Here is a 20,680-nt window from a genome sequence, read left to right as displayed (position 1 = left end):
AAAGCTGAGGAAACCTTTCCTAGATCTGAAAATAATCCGAAATGTTTGTTTGTTCAACATCTATGGAAAACCAACCCAAACTCAACGAATCCATCATTTTCACCAAAAAATAATATCTCAAATATCTCAATAAGGAAAGGAAACAAAAGAAATATTTGTTTTGAGAATGATGGGGTCCTAAGTCCGCATCAAGTTAATGCTGGACCGGACCAAATGGGGAGCAACTTACTCCCTCTTTCCTGGTCCACGGACCCCTCGCTTAGGGCTTGCACCCAAACTTTTAAAAAAAGTAAGTAACCGTAAAGCCGTCGTCGCTTGACTTTTTATACTTTATTTAAACTTTATATACTTTATTTAAACATATATCGGCATGGAAGGTATTTTGGAGCCCAGGCACCATATAGTGGCAGCCTCCTGATTTTTCGGTTTGGTAGTTTCTGAGAATGGCCCCCTTAAAGAAGTGATCACGTTCAACCCCCCGCGCTCCCCACTCTTCCAACGAATGTCAAAACTAAGATCGGCTTTGAAAAGTATTAATCGAGACCTTTAATTTGATACCCCACATGACTATATTTGATGAAAAAAAATTTTACACCCCCCTTTTGAATGTATGAGGACCCCTCCTTAAATTCGACGTAAGAGGATGTAATTCACTGTATGTGTGAGCGTTCACAGTTCCCACCTTCCTACTAAATTTGGTGTCGCTATAACCGTCTCCGAGAAAAATGCGTGTGACGGACAGACAGACAGTAAACCGATTTTAATAAGGTTTTGTGTTTACACAAAACCTTAAAAAACGGCATCGAAGTATGTTGGAGCGTTAGAAAACAAACAAGTCCTGCATACGCTAAATTGACATCAACAAATCGATAGCATCTATGTGACGTGAAGTGTGCATATTAACAACAGGATCGACCCCCAGGAGGCGCAAATACGTAGCATTAAGGCGAACCGTTGACAAACTCTCGAAAAGGAAGAAACGAAAGCATATAAATGATGAGAACTGCAGATTGAAAGGTAGCTTAAAACTGAATATTTCAAGATCCGCGTACAAATTGATGGAAGGAATGACAGCAGAATTCTTGCCCAGGACCATACTTTGCAGGGATGTTACGGGGAATCCGAATCGCGCATATTGAAGAAACAGGGCAGGGCAGAAACCTGTCCACCACATATACTTGAAGAACGCAAGGATGCCTTTAAAACGCTCAAAAGCCACAATCGCGAAGTATGTTGGAATATCTGCAGAACTATGGGGTTTTCCAAAAATAACTTTGATTTTAATAATTGATTTTATGATATATCAAACAAACAATAGTAGAAACTTTGGCAATTGCACTGTTAATTCAATTTCGCTCCGAAATCTCATTAAAGTAATATAAATCCACTATGAAAATGGTGGATCGGTAAAAGTTACATTTCGTAAAATTCGCGTTATTTTCGGTCAACATAATCATCCTTTTGAAACCGCCAACACTAACGCATTTCTCGATGTTCTAAGCAATTGACACTATCCACAACGACCACAAGGATTTGACTTTGAAGCCTTACAAGGTGCAACCGGTGTAGGAATTGAGACTGACCGACCATTTGCTTTGTTGTAAATTTGCTCAATTTATTGAGGGACCCGTTGGTTTTTCTGAAATGAATATTTTTTCAGATGAAGCCCATTTTCATTTGCCTGGATTTGTCAACAAGTAAAATTTCTGCATTCGGACATTTGAAAACCCAACAGCGATTGTTGAGAAGCCTTTGCATGTTCAACTTGTTACTGTATGGTGAGTTATGTGGTCTAGAGGGCTAATTGGGCCATTCTTTTTCGGAAATTCGTCTGAAATAGATAAGGATATCGAGAGATATTAACAGCAAAATTGTTGTCTACAATTGATGATATGAATATCAATAACATGTGGTCTCAACAGGACGGAAACAATGAATTTATTGCAAACTAAATATCAGCATCGAATAATTCCACGAAATTCAGGTGTTAATTGGTTTCCAAGATCGTGCGGTTTAACATTAGGTTATTTTTTGTGGGGCTATGTTAAAGATAAAGCCTATATGGCGCCAATTGAATCGATAGCAGCCTTAAAATTCAAAATCCGTAGCGTGATAAACGAAATAAACCCGCCATTTTGCCAAAAAGTGATTGAAAATTTTTATGAAGAAATCGACATGCGTGGGGGTAGACATCCCGTCTAATAATATCATTTTCCATTTGTAATTGCCAAACCTTACTCTTTCTAACACAATCAAAATTTCAATCACTTTTTTATAAATTCTTCGTTTTAAAAAACAAAGTTTTTGTTGAAAAACTCTTTAAAGGACAAGAAATATGGAGTTTGCAATCAAGGTTCATGCACTTATAAACGCTATTTGGTCTGATGAAACTATGCCGGAAGATTGGCGCTAAAGTGTCATTTGCAGCGTACTTTGGACGACGATCCAGTTCGAAAGGGGAAAGCTCATTGCTTTCGAACGTCGAGTCCTAAAGAAAGGCCAGTTTGGGTGGACGGTGATACAACAGAGAGCTGTGCCTATTATACGACAAACCAGAAGCCGCCTTCCATATTAGGATTCGGAAGCACTATGGGCAGTCCACATATAATAGAACGTAATGACAATTCCCAGATACCTACTCAAAAGCATTGTGAAAGTTAAACGACCATCTGGAAAACCTCGAAACAGATAGGAGGACTCAGTGGAAAACGCAAATTAAACACTGCTCTGTTTCCGAATTTGGAGGAAGCGGTCGTTCGACCCAGAAGACTGGGTGGTGGACACCAAGGACAGATTTCGGACTGAAGTGTCATAGAAGAAGGGGATCATTATATGTACAAATCTGCAGGTTAGGTTACCTAGTTCTCTTTTTTCAATTTATTCGCGAAGTGTTTGCGTACTCCCACCCCTGGCTAGACACTACTTCACATGACAAACGACGTCCGCGAAAATGGTAGTGAAACCCACTGTCCTAACATAATATGCCATAGAATAGCTGAAAAGGAGTAAATTTTTCGGGAGTCCTGGTCAAAGTATAGCGTATAGCCCAGTGCCACAAACAACAACGTGATAAGGTCTTTGACGTGCTATAACTCACCAGGGAATTCATACGAAATGTATTTAAAACATAAACGATTGGAAATTGATTTAATAGGTTGAGCATCATACTTCTATATTCTTCAGCTCCATCACGTTGATACATGGCCCAATTTTACCGCAATCTTTAGATAGCTTCTTCGGAAATGAAAAGAAGCTCTATTAAGCCTCGAAGATGACAAATTGCAATCTTTGTCAGTGGCGTTCTAGGTCTCAAGAGCACTATGCTATTTCCTCACAATCAAATTTCAGAGCACTGCAAAAAATCATGTTTCAGGTTTACCCTCTTCTTCAGCGTGAATCGATTGAAAGAAGGACGAAAACAATCGTCTACTTCTATTTTGCTCTAACGAATGAATAAAAATTAAAGCATTCATTAACATTGTGACTTTTACAAAATCATAACTTCGATAAAAGCCTGAAGCAGCGTCTCTGATAAACAGGGCGTAGCGATACCTCTTGCCTAAGATACTGCCTGATTTAAATGTTTTTTCTCGGACGAAATGGGAAAGAACTTTAGCTAGAATAACTTGGCCATCCTCCCGCAAAGACGTAGCCATAGTGTATTCAAAATAAAAGACTCTGAGAATAAATTCGAATCTCTGAGAAGGATAAAAAGTAGTAAACGCACAGCGAATTAACCCAAAGCCTCAATATTGAACAATGAACTAATTGAATGATTAATGAATTTATAATTAATATTAAGTTATTAAAGCAATGCATATTAGAATGCTGAAAGGTTGTTCTATTTGACAGCAAATTATAGTTTGAAGGCCAAGGGGTTCCCCATAATTATTTCAGTGATTTTCTTCCGATTGTCTCGGTTGTTTCACGGCTCAAATTACAGCTACATGGGGGTGACAGACGACCTTGATTCCTAATTTAATGAATCGCGGCTAATGATTCGAACGTTAACATCCCTTGGCTGTGCGTGCTCTCTAAACTTTTATCTGAAGGGCGTAAATAATCGCGAATGTTATGTGTTCAGCAGGTTTTAAAGGAGCGAATGGTATTTTCTGTAGAAAATGAGCGAATGTTAGGGAGTGTAATGAGTCAATGTTAGGTAGAGGAAAGACTATACTTCCACGTTCTCTAGTCGCAACCATCTGGATAAATTTCCTGACAATGAGATCACAGTAGGGAACAGAGAAAACAGTATTTAGAAATGATGGAATCAATCACATGATTACACACTACTGGTGCCTTAGCCTTTTATGAAGAAGTTATATTTTCCACAGACGGCAAGTTTACTTCCATGGTAAAAAAGCATTTTTACACGACAGTAGCTCATTTAAGCTACTTTACGGATCGCATATACGTATGCCTCTCCAAAATAAATATCACAATGTAGAATGCGGTGATCTGAATTCCGCACACTACTCTACAATGGTACGAGGCGTATTAAAGTGGTATGTAAAGAAAGATCCAGGACGGAAACCAACCTGCTTTCACTTTTGAATTGATTCTTGAAGAGTTCCAGGAAGATTTTCGCTAATATTTTTGCAACAGCAGGAAGCACACAGTTGTCCTCCAGTTGTTATATTCAAGACGAGTGCCCTTCTTTGAAATCTTAGCGATCATCCTCTTGTTCTAATTAATGGGGCAAGATCTCAGATTGGTGTTGAGCATGTAATATTTTGATACAATGGCCTTTAAGGAACATAAGGGCCCTGCCAACATTCAAAAGCGTACCGACCTACATTCTATGAAGGCGCCTATAGATGCGGGCGGTTGTAGCGAACAATAGTTACCAATCCTCCAAGACGGGTATGGCTCCGCACTTAAGTTAACCATAATCAACTGAGATGAATCGTCAAGCCTTCTACCAGCACCCATGTTGTTTAGATAATATTGAAATATAAAAATTAGTCTGTGAATTATCGTGATCAACAAATGGTGTATTATATCAATTCAAAGGGCATCCAATCATGACAGAGGTAACCCCTTCTTGTAACTAACCATCAACATCATTGAAAACCCGAATATTCATGAAATGCGATTCTCATGACAATTAGGAGCTATAAAGGCTTCCTGTTCAACTAATATTGTCAATAATTAATAAAATTAAGGCGTGAAACCGGTGGCAGGACAAACTATTTTCTACGGCAGCAAAACTACAAGGAAACACGATGTTCTATTCGTTTAAAGGAGGAAACCACATTAGAAGGTCGATTCAGAATCGAATCGACTTTAGCTATCCCAGAATACACTGCAAAAATTTCAAGGCGAAATTCGTGATCTTTAGATTTTATAAGCCCGGAACCGAGTGATTATTACGTACAGACTCAGGCTCGAACGTCCAGGTGATAGTCGCTTTAGGTCCTTAGGTAAGTAAAAATCAGAAATCTTCTCGTACCCGAATGGTGACTTTTCAAAGAGGTTTTTTTTGGAAATGCATTTTTCTCAAAATAACCTTTTTCACATTTGCCCGAATTTTAACTCAAAAAGTAAGGAGCCGATCATTATAAAATTTTAATATGTTATAATGACGAGCGCAATGCTGACCACATTGCCTCCTAGTGTACCGTTACGGTCTTGAATGAAGTGCTCTAACACACTTCAAGGCCCTAATCCAATATGGATTGTTGCGCCAACGATTATTATTATTATTATAATGACAAATTTGGGTTGGCTATGGCCAAAAGATCATCCTGAGTGGGCGGAGCCTATCAAGTGGGAAAGCTGCCCCAAAAACCTAAAAAGGCGACTTGAAGATCCACTCACAAATACAGCTGAATCGAAGTGCTCCGTTGGCACGACATTACACCTCACATTTGAGGCAGGATGAATATCGATCGAGGATGCGATTGTGGATCGTCCTTCTCGATGGCGGCACTCGGATTCGAAGTTTCACGCTCGCGGTGAAATCGTTATTTTTTTTTTTTATTTCCAGGTTGAAGTTTCTTTGTTTCTTTTTTGAGAATGGGACCTGAACTTGCAACATTCGCAAGGAAACTAAGGACGCTCTGCGTACTGGTGAAACACATTGCCAGATTTCAATGGAGGTTGAAATCTATGTCGGCGTAATGAACAAAAACCGCCAAACAATTTCGGCTCACCTGTAAAAAATAAAGCATATCACAAGTGAATTCTCAGCCAAGTGCTGGAGCAGGAGTTTTTAAGGGGTATAAGAAGCGATAAATACCGAAATGCAGAAATACGCCTCGGCCTCAAAAACAAAGCCAAACTAGGAATATTCACAGAAACTTTTTTAGACTTAGAGAGCGTGCAAAAGTTAAGAAATCCCTCCTAACAGAGAGACACCAGAAATTGCGATTGATGTTCGCAAATAAATATATAATAATAATAATAATGGTTGGCGCAACAATCCATATTGGATCAGGGCCTTGAAATGTGTTAAAGTACTTCATTCAAAACCGTAACGGTACACTACAGTACACTGTAGGAGGCAATGTGGTCAGCATTCCGCTCACATGAGATTATTACCCTGATTTGACTCAGGTACTCATTCACAGCTGAGTCGACTGGTATCCGACGTCAAATCACGATATAAATCTCACTGCCACCAGTGAGATTTGAACCACGACATTCCGTATAAAAGCCCTGTGCTCTAATCACTCAAACATCCGGACAAATATATAACCTGAGCTAAAAAATACTAGGCAAAGGCTACATGGTCACCTGGGACCAATATGAAGCATTTTAGATAAGACGACGGCGAATGGGTGTAAAGGAATTGTGGAGGGAAAATGCAAATGTGTCACATAGAGCCCACACTGAAGTTTGCATGATGCTCAATTATGATTTGAGACTGTATTACAAAAAAAGAAGCTGCGAGATTGGAGAAGATGGAAGCATGAATGACAGTATACTCTTATATTAAGGTTCTATCGGATCATTTGTTTGGTAACATGGAAGATTTAAGGGTTAGTGCTTCGATCATTCTCTTTCAACAGGACAATGATGCACAATAAAAACGTTAGACTGACAACTCTAATATACAGACGTAACCCCGCCGAAGATCTCTGGAGTCTTTTAAAACGTCGGTCACATGGGAGTTGGCGACACTAACCGGATCGTGGCCAAATGTGTAAGATGCATGGAACGCAATGCTATAAGAAATTTGTGAAAACCTAGTTTGTAGTACGAAGATGAGAATTCGGGACGTGCTAAATGTCAGAGGAGTGCATACAAAATATTACAACAATAAATCATTTCTATCCGACAATCAAAAGGTAACTTTGGAGCCAGAATAGACTATCTCAAGGACCTCACTATCGACCTCTGTCTTGGGACTCCATGTGATGAACATGGTGTTTGAGAGTTTGCAGGCTCATCTCGAATCGAGCCTATTTGCGTTCAACATAAATCACGCGATATTTTATAGTTTAGTGAAATACTATTATTCCACTTAAAATATATTATATTTATTCATTTATTAGTCTAAGAAGTTCCGTGAAGCTGCTTATAGAGTGACTGGCCCTAGCGATCTATAGTCACTAATCTTCCAAGGTGATGTATAGCTCTGTACTCGACATTGACAATAACCATTTCGGATCGACCGTTTGGACACCCCCAAACACTCTTCTTCACTACAAGTTATCCAAAGATGAAATAAATGTGAATTTGGCTCTCCTTGTAACGTCCAAAAATCAACGTCAATGAAAAGACAACTGGATGTTCGGTTCGGGAAAGTAATAATTGTCAAGAAAACATCCACTTTTCAGCGAAAACTGCAGATCTGACTTGACAACTATCCTTTAAAATGGCGCTGGACAAAGTGTTTTAATTTTGATCGAAAAGTGTGAGGCGAAGACAATCGAAAAAAGCTCGCCCGTGAGTGGGTCCTCCAGAAGTAGTCTTCAAAGAATATATAGTATTTTCAGGACATAAGAAATTTGTCAATCATCTAAAAAATAAGACTAAATCAGCTTACGTCCCATTTGATTGGGAAATTTTAGAAATATTTATATTTTGATATTTTCCTAATAACTTAACTCTCCGTGAATTCGACTGGACTATTCTGTTAATAGATATTCAGAGGAAATGAAAAAAAATATCTCACCAGCTGCGGCACCTCCATATGGATACGCTTCAAATCCTGCATATTGACCAGGATACGGAGCAGCGGCTGCGGCGGCTACAGCATTCTGTAAAAGAAGTATAAATTTATCAACTAAATTCACCAGTTCTATATAATTAATTCCCACCTGATATTCATAAAATTGGCTCGTAGCTGCAGCAATTGCGGCCGCATGTGATAATTGTGTAGCTGGTATTGGCACTAGCCCAGCAGCAGCTGCTGCCGATGAATTCGCCGCTGCAGCGCTTGCTGCAGCTGCTCCTAAATACGGCGATCCATATACGAAGGATGGCGGTACTCTACACATTCGATAAAAAAAGAGAAATTAGAAAGAAAATTAATTAGATCACACGTGTTCAAAAGCCACTCCTAATATATGAAAACATCTATGCAAAGTAAATGGTAAAATTAAAAGAAAAATCATCAATAAAACTCTTGTCTATATATTTTTTTTAGTGTTAAGAAAACGAACTCTCAGCAACAAAAAATCGCCAAACTGCAAATATTTGTAATATGTATTTCGTAAAAAAAATTAAATAACAAATATTAAGACTCTAAAAATTCTCTGATATATGATTTCGTTTATCTTTTTTTTCCAGGATTAATAAAAATAGTCTCCCTAGTTGTGAACTTCAAAAAATAGCCACCTCTTAACAAAAAGTCAAAATAAAAAAAATTTGTAACATGACTTTGTATTCAACACCACCACAAATCCATTAAGTTGGAAACAAATTCTTAAAAACTTAGATTGAAAAAAACACCGAATCCACATCAAGTTTCACTGGTTCAAATTGGAAATTATTAACACCACCAGAAATTTAAACAATTCAATTAAAATTCCAATACATCATATTTTATTCTGAGTACATGCTGTCATGAATTTATCTGGAAAGCATTTTCAATTTATTTGAAAATCTAATACTTCAGGAATAATTTCCTGAAAATATCTCCCAATATAGTATATTTTGACCAAGGATAATTGTTAGCTAAATTCCAATTAATTAGTGAATCATGTTTTAATGCGAGAACTATATATAATTATTTTGTAAGATATTTCAATTTTTATCGTTATTATTTAAATATGATGCATTGGAGTGGAAAACAGCGATGATATTGCGCACTGCACGACGTTAAAGAACATCACAGCAAAAAAAGACAAAAATTCCTAACCGTAATCAATCTCGTTTTCGATTTCATCTCACGAAATTTAAGACTTTACATATACTACTTGTGGCATCCAATTCGACTTTGTCCACAATGTTGCTTTTAAGATAAAAAGAGACCAAAGTGAATAAGTAAACAAATGTGCCAGCATTAATCCTCGTTTATTGTTAAAAAGAAAATTGGGCTCCCTGACAGAATGGAGACAATGCAGGTCAACGTTAGTAATCAAATTTCTGAGGTGACAGGATCACTATGGAATTTTTTAACCCTATTGTCAAATGCTTCACTATTCTAGTTATAATGCTCGCTACCTCATTTGATAGTAGATAGACGAGCCGATGGCAGAACGAGATTATTAAACACTCTGTCTTAAGATAGCAAAATATTTTACATGTGAAGGATCCCAATAAGGCTAACAATTGTAAGGATTTGTCCTGGTCTAGATCCATACCAAGCACACTTTCAAGATATTTTTCTTTCATATATGCGACTCAAATGTGTAACCGACAAAGCTCACGAAAATACCAGATTTTAGGTTCGTACCGATCTTACTTTTAGATATCGTTGTAAATTGGCAACCAGTTGCACCGACGCTAACAACATGGCATTGCAATTTTAGAAGACTTCCAGCCGCTCTCTTAGCTGGCTGATTCTTTTCGTCTATTCTTCTAATTTGTTCTAGTGCGCATTCCATTCTTTGCTACGTTTTCTCATTGTCAATTTCGGTCTTTCTATATCAAACTGCGACAATTTAAAGCTAAGGAAAGATGAAAAACGAGAATATCTGCCTTGAAAATTAGCCCCAACTATGTTGGACTTAAGATACACAATACGCTTTGTGCCCGACGGAGGCCGGTCGCAAAGCAAGAAGTGAATTGACCGACGGATTACCAAATAAACACTTCCTCATAGTCAGAGAGCGGGAACCGTTTGTTACATTACTTCGGGCTAGCCCTCGAGCTCTCCCGCCTTACGAAGCCTTCAAATCAGGGAATTCCTTTCACCAAAGGGAGGGGAGATGAGAATGGGTACTGATAGTTCAATGAACCTCTTGCCATCCATCGGTCCCGAATTGGTAATGTGCGCACATCTTCCTTACACTTCAGGAGATATTTGCCGCGGAGCAAATGCACAATCATCAAAGTCACAAGATATTTTCCACAGATATTTCTGGTGCCTGTATCATCTTTAAAAACCGCCGAAATTCGCAGTCGGTCATGATTCGAAGTGAAATTTATGTCATCGGTAAAGCACCCTGATCTTCTTTGATACAGGAGTCCAATTCAACCAGGAAGCAGATATCAGAGCGACATTCCTAAGAGTGTGGTACTTGGATAGTTCCAGTACATTTTGGTGTTGCAAAATGGACATTTTAGCAAGACTAAACGCCGATTTTCTAGGCAAAAACCTCTCAAGAGCCCTAGTCGACCTACCTTTGCTAAGGCTTAAACGATATATGTAATAAGTACTGACTATAAATGTTATCTTTTAAGATAACGCACGCCCTTTAGCCAATACCAGACTAACCCCTCTTAACATTTTCTTTTGGTATTGTTATTACTGGGCCAGTGATATTTGCGACTCAAATCTATCATGTTATTCAAATTCCTCCGTCATCAAGGTTTGCCTGGGGGTTGGATGGTCTTGATTGTCACACAGATATTAAAGAGGCCAGCCTGACTACACCTGCGGATACGCTCAGTACAAACTGATGGCGTGTTAATTGCGGTCACAAATGTAATCTACATTCAAAGAAAACTGAAGGATATATAATCCTTCGTTCCTTCGTGAATATATTACGCGACTGACCCTCAAATAAGGCACTTAGTTCTGTATTTATCATGCACCATTGCTGTTTAAACTGTCCATACTATTGACAATGAGCAATCAACATTCATTTGATAAACATGAATATGTTTTTAATTTTTTATAAATTCGACAACGGAAGGATCATGCACTTTCAATTTTATCACTTCTATACAATCATCAATTTTAGATAGAAGGTCACTGGTCCTTATGATTGTATCATTTCCCATTAGGGACACGACAATTGGTATAGCACGCAATGTACATTTATTTGTTGAAGTTTCCCATTTAAAAACGGGAAATATACGGTATTTACTGTCATACATTCGTGGAAGCTTTTATTTTCGATCAAGCTTAATTTCTCCGTTAAAAGCAATGCCGACAAGTTGCATCCATTAGTTTTTTAATCATTTCTGAATACCGGAAAATGAATTGATAGAAGAGAGAGAAGAGTACAATTCATTTGTCATATACACATTTCCAGATCCAACATTAAATTACTTGGCTGCCAACGAGCAACGAATGTCATTGAACATCATCAAATATTCATTATCTATTGGAATTTCTGTTCAAATTAACGAAATTATCGTGTAGCCGCTAATGCACCCAATAGCAATCAGCCAATGACCACCTCCTTCATCATCAACAAATCATAAGTAAACAAAAACAAGAAACAAAGTGTGCGTGGACGATTTGGGGAGAATTGGGCATTCAGTTCGTGGAGAACGTTCTATCCTTCAAATGAATTATATTTTCGATTCATTGCTTTCACCTCAAACATGTAACTATCATAAATAAATTCCATACAATTGCGACATTAGCTCTACTTTCTCAGTACAACGTTTTCGTCCTCGAAATGACTACAATTTTCATATAGTCATTAGACGAACGAAAGGATATCAAGGACATTAAGGACAACAGAATTGTGTGAGGAATGTCTGTATTGGATGTGAATAATGATATATTGGAGAGGCAGGTGTTGCACACATTGAGTTAGTTAAGAACGCCTATGAAAAAAAATATATCAACTCGATGTCACCATTTCGGAATCCAGCGTCCAATGTTAGACAGTGATGACCAATTCACTTTGCATACCTAAGACTTGTAAGGCAGAAAACGATGGCAAATATAAAGCAGCGTAGACTGGCAGTGCACCCAATCTAACACCCATTCATCTCAATCGATAACGTAAACCATTCTGATACCTTAGTCCAAAGTCACTGTGACACACTAATAACGCTGGAATGACAAAATCTACTTGTCATAACTCTGACCACCTCTTCCCTACATTTGACACGACAATGGCTTTTACCTTTTTTCCTCCCACCAAGCTGGAGTCATATAATTGATTAGTGAGCACTATTGTACTCCTATCATTTCTCTACGCCATATACCGTAGGGTGAACTAAAGTAAAAATGGAAAAATCCCTACTTTAATAATTGCTGTTTGCTGCTACGACGCCATTTTGAAAATTTCAGGTTATATTCATTTAATCATTGTCTATCCTGCTGCACGTCGTGGTAGCATGTTTTCAGCTTCATAAGTTATAAAAAAAAATTCAGAGATTAAAAAATTATCGGGGGTAGAAATCTTGCATTGGAAAGTAAGCAAACTTTATGATTCAGACAATTGCAAGTGTCCCACGCGTGTGGGATTTGATTGTCAAGATTATGATGAATATTGCACCCAATGAGGGTTGTTGGGCCATTAAAAAAAATTATAGATAACAGTACCATTGTATATTTTCCATTATTTTAAACATAACTTTTTCCTTTTGACAATATTTCTGAACTAAGCAACGGCTTACTTATTATCCGAATGTTTTGATGATTTGAAAGCGAAGCTTTTCGAACGAGAGGATCCCAATCAAATCTCACGGATGGGAAAGAGATTCGTATTGTATGGTTGATGTTGCACGTCAGTTGATTCTGGTATAAATTAAAATGTGAGTCAGATTTGGGTAAAAATCAACACGAGAGTAAAACCGACCACATCGCCTCTTAGTGTACCGCCATGGTTTTGAAATGAATATCCGCCGGTCTAATTACGCGTGAAAATCTGGATTTAAGATTAATTGTTGTTTCATCGATTATTATCCTCCGGACTTAATTTGAAGAACAAATACAGAGAGTAAAAGAAGCTCACATTATTGGCTAAAATTATTTATGTATATTTCACAAATGCTGAATTTCGGGAACCAATTACCCGCTTCGTCAGTATGTTCTCTTCTCGCACAATAAGTATTATTTTAAAATTAGCAATATCAATGTGCTCTCTGCCGGAATTATCGACTTCCAAAATACAGCAATTTGTGAAATGTAATAAAACATTCAGCCAAGTACGGAAATTTCTTTTATTTGATTCGCTTGTTAAACACTGAAAAAGTGTAAAAAAGGAATTTCCTTCAGCAGGAAAACCTACAAAATTTTAATCAGATTCCAAAACGTACTAAGAAAAAATGTATCTGACTCGAAAAATATCTATGTATACACACATAATAAAGACAATTGTGCTTGCCCATCAATTTAAAGCCAGCATTACAAATACAACATTTTAAAAGTTAGTTGTGAGAAGGGAACCTAAACACAATAAGTATAAAATGTTGACAATGATGAAAAAAACATTGGCAGTCAGAAAGAAGTATAGGATCTGAAACAAAAGCATGGATCGGAACCCATGATAGGATATAAGACCTGCGAAACAGCTGTTAAACCAGCATCGAAAGAAATCTTTAGCTATAACCCATCATCCACGTGGAGCTTGTTGGGAGTTTCTGAACCAAAAATTGCACATGGAGAAAAATGAAAGCGAGGCTTACGCGCCCAAAAAACAAGGAAACCTGAGGCAACCGGCCCTATAGGGTGGAAATTTGTGTAGGACTGAGACTGACATCCATACCTGGAAAAGCTACCTGTCTCGAAGACACGAAAGGGAATTCAGACTGAACTGACAACTGTCAACGGTGGGTCCGACAAAGAAAAAAGACAAACAATCTGTTCACTCCTTAGTGGAGTGTAGGGCATCCACACAATTTCTGATGAGACTTTGCTTCAGTTTCATTATCATCACACTTAATGCTGAGCAACTGATAAGCCGAAACTAGCGAAACAAACACAGACAAGACATCCATGACGGCTGGGAGTTGAACCCAGAGCAACGAGGTTGAGAGACTGACGTCTCAACTATCACGACGTTATGATGCTTGCACAAACGATTTGCGACTTATTTTCTCATGGAACGTACGCTCTCTATATAAATTGGAAACTGCTCAGTACTTAGCCTACACCTTGTGCCAATAATAGGCGAATATTGCCCCGTTGCAAAAAATGCGCTGAACACGGAACGAATTCTTGTAGACAAGTGATTATACCATATATAGTAATATAACTGAAATTCAGTAAACAATAGCCTGGGAGTAAGTTTCCAAGCCAACCAAAAAATAAAACGGGCTGATATCGACTTCGGCAAAGGAGTATGTACTCTGCGCTTACATTAGTCTCGTAAACGTGAATACTTCCACTGACGAGACGAAGTAAGATATCTTATGAAGCAATGGAATGAACCCTCGAAACCTGCCCCAGATATGATATCAAATCTATACTTGAAGATTTAAACAGCCAGATAGGAAGGGAACTCGTATTCTGTGGGCACGTTGGCTCCCATACCTGGAATAAATATATCAATGATTAGCCAAACACCAACACCAGGATCACACAAAATAGTTGTTGGAAGTACCAGGTTTGCATGGAAAGAAATGCACAAACGATTGTAGGCCGCACACATTAAGTAAATCATCTTTTCACCAACTTCCAAAGTTGCCTATAATTTGTATTATAGCCCGATTCCCCGGCGAGTCAAAGATTGCTTAATTCCATTCATGCTATTCCCAAGGTCTCAAGGTGCAACCCTACGGTTGGAATGTGCGCAATATTGTTGGCAAAGGTAAAGACAAATAGACGTTCATCTGTGGGTAAATCTAAGGTATATATCAAGTAAACCAAAGGGTCGACCAGAGCACACTATCCTAAAATATTCCGGCTACCATGTTGGATTCTCGTCGGGAAAATAGGTGTCGAGGATTTTACGACTACTCTTTATTTTGTAGATGGGGGTCATCATGCGAAACCTTATCAAATGCATGTGCAACGCCGAGCAGCATTTTTTATCTTCCAAAAAACAAATTATCACGGAGGCTAGCTGATGAATCGCTAAGACCTAAAACACCAATTAACGTTTGAGTTGGATGATGGGAATTTCTTGACAGTTTTTGGACCATTTTGCTCGTAACAAGGTCGACTTTAGAATGATGAATGTGGTCTTGCGAGAATCTCAATACTTCGGCAACTCGTTTGTTTTCTTTTCATTTTTTAGAATGATTCTTTATTAAAAAAGGTGTCTTTAAGGAAGCATACTCCTCATTTCTTAACGCTTTTGCAGCCATTTTCTAGCTACTGTTAAATTCTCATTCAAATTTGCAATTCACACCTCAGCTGTTCTTTTTTTATGAGAAATTCAGGGAAGTTGATGTTAATATTCCGGTGAAATATACAGCCTTGTCAAACCCCTTTTATATGCCTTGTTATGCCTTGTTTATCATCTTAAGCCAGGTACTTTATTTTTTAAAGTTCGTCTACATGGCAATGATGGGGGTTTTGCCCCTAGGCAAAATTAGCAAAATGACGCAATCGATCAAAACAAGTCGACCCCATTTCTGAATGGGACAAAGGTTGAAGAAGAAAATTTGTCTGTGATATGAATCTCCGATATAAGGAATTCGTCGAGCACACTATTGGCAAGGAATGTTTGTAATTCTACTGTATGTTGACTTTTACCATCAACCACTGACCTATTACCAGTAGGCGATTATAGCAAAGCTAATTTTTTTGCGAGAAGGATCTGAATAGTTAGCGTCTGCTTCCGTGTGGTTCTTTGCACAATGTTCGTCATTGAAAGATTTATCCTCTGAGTGAGTTATGCCATTATGGATTTTAAGTCAGTTACAAATTCAGTACACTGTGTTTCTTTGGGACCATTGAATGTTACAGGATCTGGTAGATTGGATTCAATTAGCGACAAATTTATCCGCAGCGGCGAAGATCGCCTGTTAAAGATCTTTTGATTGATGACTGAAGCTTTTGACTTACTTTAACATACACAGCTCATCCATTGTAATTGACGATCTCTTTTTTGCTGTATTTTTCGCAGAAATTTTTTTCTTATCTAATGGGCATGCAGATGTGGGATAGAGATTACTGTATACGACTTATACGCTTGGGAGTGTGCAGTATAATTTTGTATGTTTGAATTCTTGACAATTAAACTATCACAGGCTTTTTTCCTCCAGTCGGTTCTTTAAATATTTTCCTGAATGAACAAAATTTCGCAACTTCCTTTGAATGTTGCTACAACTTCCGCTCGATCTTAAATAGAGACTACGTGTTTGTGGTAGGAGAGAAGCTATAGCCTCTGAGCACTCAGGCCGTGGTGATCCATTGTATTCGTAGAGACTACTAAACTTTGAATCGGTTCTTACTGTCATATACTAATTTATTCTTGAAGCCTTGCTAGACTTAGAGATTTTTCATGGGTTTACAGGTGAATATAATGTACCTAACACTGTCTAAGTTTTTTCCACTGGTCCGCGCCAATCCTTATCTGTATTTTGGGTGAAGATTCGACGCCGACTGAGTTTCCGATGGCCATCGTGGTTCCGCAAATTCCGCAAATTCCGATTCTATAAGTATCTCTCTTGGGTAGTTTGAATACGGAGCTGATCAAAAACCAGATTTCACACTCATAGCAGTTGATCAGACTATTAGAAAGATCGAAGATCAAAGTAATTTCTACACTGTTGCAAATAAAGGAAATAGAGAATACGAAGAGTAGGATATTCAATCAAGTTCTTCTTAAAGAGGGATCAGTTGAATTTGTTGTTTCGTTACGAATTGTGGATAGAAGACCAAATCACAGAATATTTAAGCATGTTCCTTATGGAGGAGGAATTGAAGAGCATTCGTGAAAATTGAATGAATACAAGATGCCAGATGCCAAAGTAAACATTCTATATGAAGCAAGTTTATCTTTCACGACCAGTCTTTTTTTAAGGTTTTATATGAAACAAAACCTTATTAGAATCAATTCAATGTGTGTCGGTCTATCACATTCGATTTATTCGGAAACGGCTGAACCAATTGTCAAGAAATTTGGTGAGAAAATGTTGTCTGTGAATCCGTTTACATACAACAAGTGGCACCATTTTCTGCTCAGTTTAAGGGTGGCTTCGCATATATGTGAAATGGGGATGTACATTTTTTTCATAGAATATGATCATGTGGGTTATCAAATGAAAGGACTCAATTAGTAAACTAATCTTGACTATGATACTGAATAAAACATATGGCCGTGAGGATTCAAAATATCCATCCGAAAAATCTGAAAAAAAAAACATCATGATAGTGCACCCCATTAGCATAATTTGAAAATTTAGCCGTCGGTGACAACTAATCAAACACTACTTCACCTCTGCCATGGAAGAAATGGAGGTTTTACCGAACCAAAGAGAAATGTAAATTAGATTAAAGAAGAGGACTACAAACGGAGGAAGAGAAAAATGACAAGGAAAGGAAAACGGGTTATCGAGAAGAAAAGGTAGGAAGGATGATCAGTTTGCAAGACCGTAAAATTAAGTAGCGTGTAATATACCCACTAAACGCGTTGACGACATGTTACACCAACATTTGAATATAAAGAAGAAAATCGCGCGATAGTGCCGCGCTTCCTCACTCCAGACCTGCAACAGAAACATGTTGGCAATCCTGAGCTCAATTTCTTGTCCCGGTGGAATTGACAAGACTTTCCGTCAATATGTGACAATGGGCAATGGGGTATAGATTCAACGACACGCGTCGGGGTCCATCACGCACTGCTATGAAGGCTTTACTACACCATTTGAATTAAAAAACAAATCGCTAATTGAAAGAAAACAACGTCTCCCCACCACAGTGCATGGGCGTATTCGTTAGTAAAGGAACGATAAATTTAGAGAAATTGCACTACAAATTGGTCTACCATACTCTGTATTCTCAAGATTCTTTCAGAAAGAAAATTTACATCGAATAATCGCAATAATCTTCCAGTTCTCGTCAAATGGTTTTTTTCTTAAAGCAACCAAAAAATATGCGACGACTACTGGATTAGGTGTATTGCTCTAGACAGACACTATACCGAAGAATAAAAACGCTTGTACTGTGAAAAAATGGGTTTTTTGCTAGTCAGATTCGAGACTTTTCATTCATTCATTCCATGCGACCAGTTGATTACTTCGCTTTCAGTGACCGAGATTGGACAACATTACTGCAATTTTTATTTTCGATTCAACTTCTTGAAATAGCTAAACAAATTAGCAGATAAATAATTATTATTAATTTTTGAGGAAGGATGTGCATCTTCTACCTGTTAAAGGTTCTAATTCGATTATCACTTCACATACTTCTAGTAAAGCATATGATGTGGTTAAGATATTCCAATTTAGGCTTCAAGAAGTTCATGGTAATACCAGTGAAATCCAAGAAGTTTTTAACATATTATAACATGCTTTGACAATTTCTCCTATCTAGTGTCGAAAATCACAACCGATAACAGCTATGATGATGAAATCCGCGCACGGTTGTTGGCAGCCAACGGAGCCTATTTCAGCTGACAAAAACTGTTCCGTTCGAAACGTCGTCAAAGCTCTTACTGTACAAGACTATGATCTTGCTAGTCCTCGAAAACTTGGGTTCTTAGCAAGAGAAATCGCGAACTCTTGGCCGCGTTCGAGAGAAGAATCCTCCGAAGAATTTTTGGCCCCCGACATGAGAATGCACGATTCCGTAGCCTACACAATGACGAAATCTATGAGCGATACCATGACCGTCTGATTGTGGATAAAATCCGGTTCAATAGGTTACGGTGGGCGGGTCATTTAATCCGTATGGATGAGGATGATCCAGCCCGGAAAGTCTATAAGGGCAATATCTATGGTAGAAAAAGAAGACGAGCAGACCCTGCCTAAGATGGCGTAGGCCAGGTTGCCAGACAGCTGCAAAACCGGGATGACTGGGGTTCCTTATTAAGGCAGGCCTAGACCGAATACCGGTTGTTGCGCCGTTGATGATGATGATGATGCTTTCATAGTTCGGAGACATTTGAAGAAATGCAACACTCGGGGTATATTGGAAGGAGTGAGATCAAGGGTCCGATCCAAGTAATTGCTAGTAAGGTTAAACTGAGAAAAAATATTTATGAAAGCGGAAAAAATAGAAAGGAATTGGATGAATTACTGGAAAGAATGTTAGTTAAGAATACAGAGGTTGAAATAGTCACAAAGAATTAAAGCCATAAGGAGAAACATTACGGTCATGAGTTCATGTACATTAACAAATAATTCTTCCTACAGATGGAATGGGTAAGCGCAAGGAAAAATCAGGATCATTTCTTTAGGAAAGTTTTCAAACCTAACAATTATCTCTTTTCAAAATTCTGAAAATTTGCATGTCCAAGTTAATCCAGGGGCTAAGCTTAAAAGATAAACGATTGATATTTATTTCGAAGCAATTTCCGTTCAACTTCCTTCAAGACGGACACCTTCGATCAAAACATTGTTCGGGAGATTACTTCGCATCTAAAAGATATAATCGAAATAAAAAGTTTGATCGCAATTTTCGAATCTTGTTGAGCAATTTTGCTTCTGTAAATAAACAATTTCTCAAGCAGCCAGACAGACGTACTTTACAAGATGCTACCTCATGTCCAATTGAATCAGAAATGCTATAAAATTCTACGCATACTATTCAGTGCCAGAATTTTGTTTTATTCTTTGTATTTCTTTATCTTTGGACACTTTTCGAACTCTTCGAAAAGGAAAAATAAGCAGACCAACATTCACCACCGGGGTCGGCACAGTTGTTGCTCGTTTATATTTTTAGCAAACGACAACGACAAGAAACGACAAACTATTTGAGACAAGATTCCAGATTATTTCGAAACCATCCTGAGAGGAGATGTCGTCTTCTTAGTCGACATATTACAACCGTAAATCTTATCTCCCATCCATGTCCACTTTTAAAATCTGCGCGCTACCGAGCACAGCTCTCCTCTACACCGCCGCGAGCATCACATTGAAAGATGCGCGGCGGTGTAAACGCTTTGTGATTTTGCGCTTTGTGCAGAGGAAAGGGGAGCATCCTCAGGCGCACTAGAATACTTTGTATTCTGTGGAAGACGACGAACGTTTCATTCGTATGTCTAAAATTAAATTAAACTTTTTCCGACAGATCATTTTTCCTTCGGTTTTTCATTTAATCTAGTTGCCACCGATGCTGCGGACTCTTGTGTTTTCTGCTTTAATTAATTTTATAGAATTTTCCACGGGTCTGACGACGACCGGTACAGCAAGGCAATTGGGGCGGCAGGACGCACGGACAGGCTGGTGGAGCTCTAGAGAAATTTTTGTCATTGTTCGTCACTGAAAGTCTTGTTTTTAAAATCCAGAAGATCCAAAAATATCCTACGAACTAGCATAATTATCT

General features: G+C 38.2%; 1 protein-coding gene across 2 annotated transcripts in view; it reads right to left on the bottom strand.

The window, feature by feature from the left end:
• The window catches only part of LOC119656280 (RNA-binding protein 24-like), a 123,553-nt gene that overhangs the window by 7,340 nt on the left and 95,533 nt on the right, over positions 1 to 20,680 (bottom strand). For both annotated transcript variants that reach the window (XM_038062707.1, XM_038062709.1), the window contains 2 exons: positions 8,268 to 8,439; positions 8,123 to 8,207 (listed from right to left, as the gene is read on the bottom strand). In XM_038062707.1, coding sequence (XP_037918635.1) covers positions 8,123 to 8,207; positions 8,268 to 8,439 — 257 coding nt within the window. The remainder of the gene's footprint in view (positions 1 to 8,122; positions 8,208 to 8,267; positions 8,440 to 20,680) is intronic.

The sequence above is a fragment of the Hermetia illucens genome, chromosome 4 (genome assembly GCF_905115235.1).
Source record: "Hermetia illucens chromosome 4, iHerIll2.2.curated.20191125, whole genome shotgun sequence".
NCBI lineage: Eukaryota > Metazoa > Arthropoda > Insecta > Diptera > Stratiomyidae > Hermetia > Hermetia illucens.
Note: the sequence above shows the minus strand (reverse complement) of the source record. Positions and strands in the feature narration are given on the sequence as shown.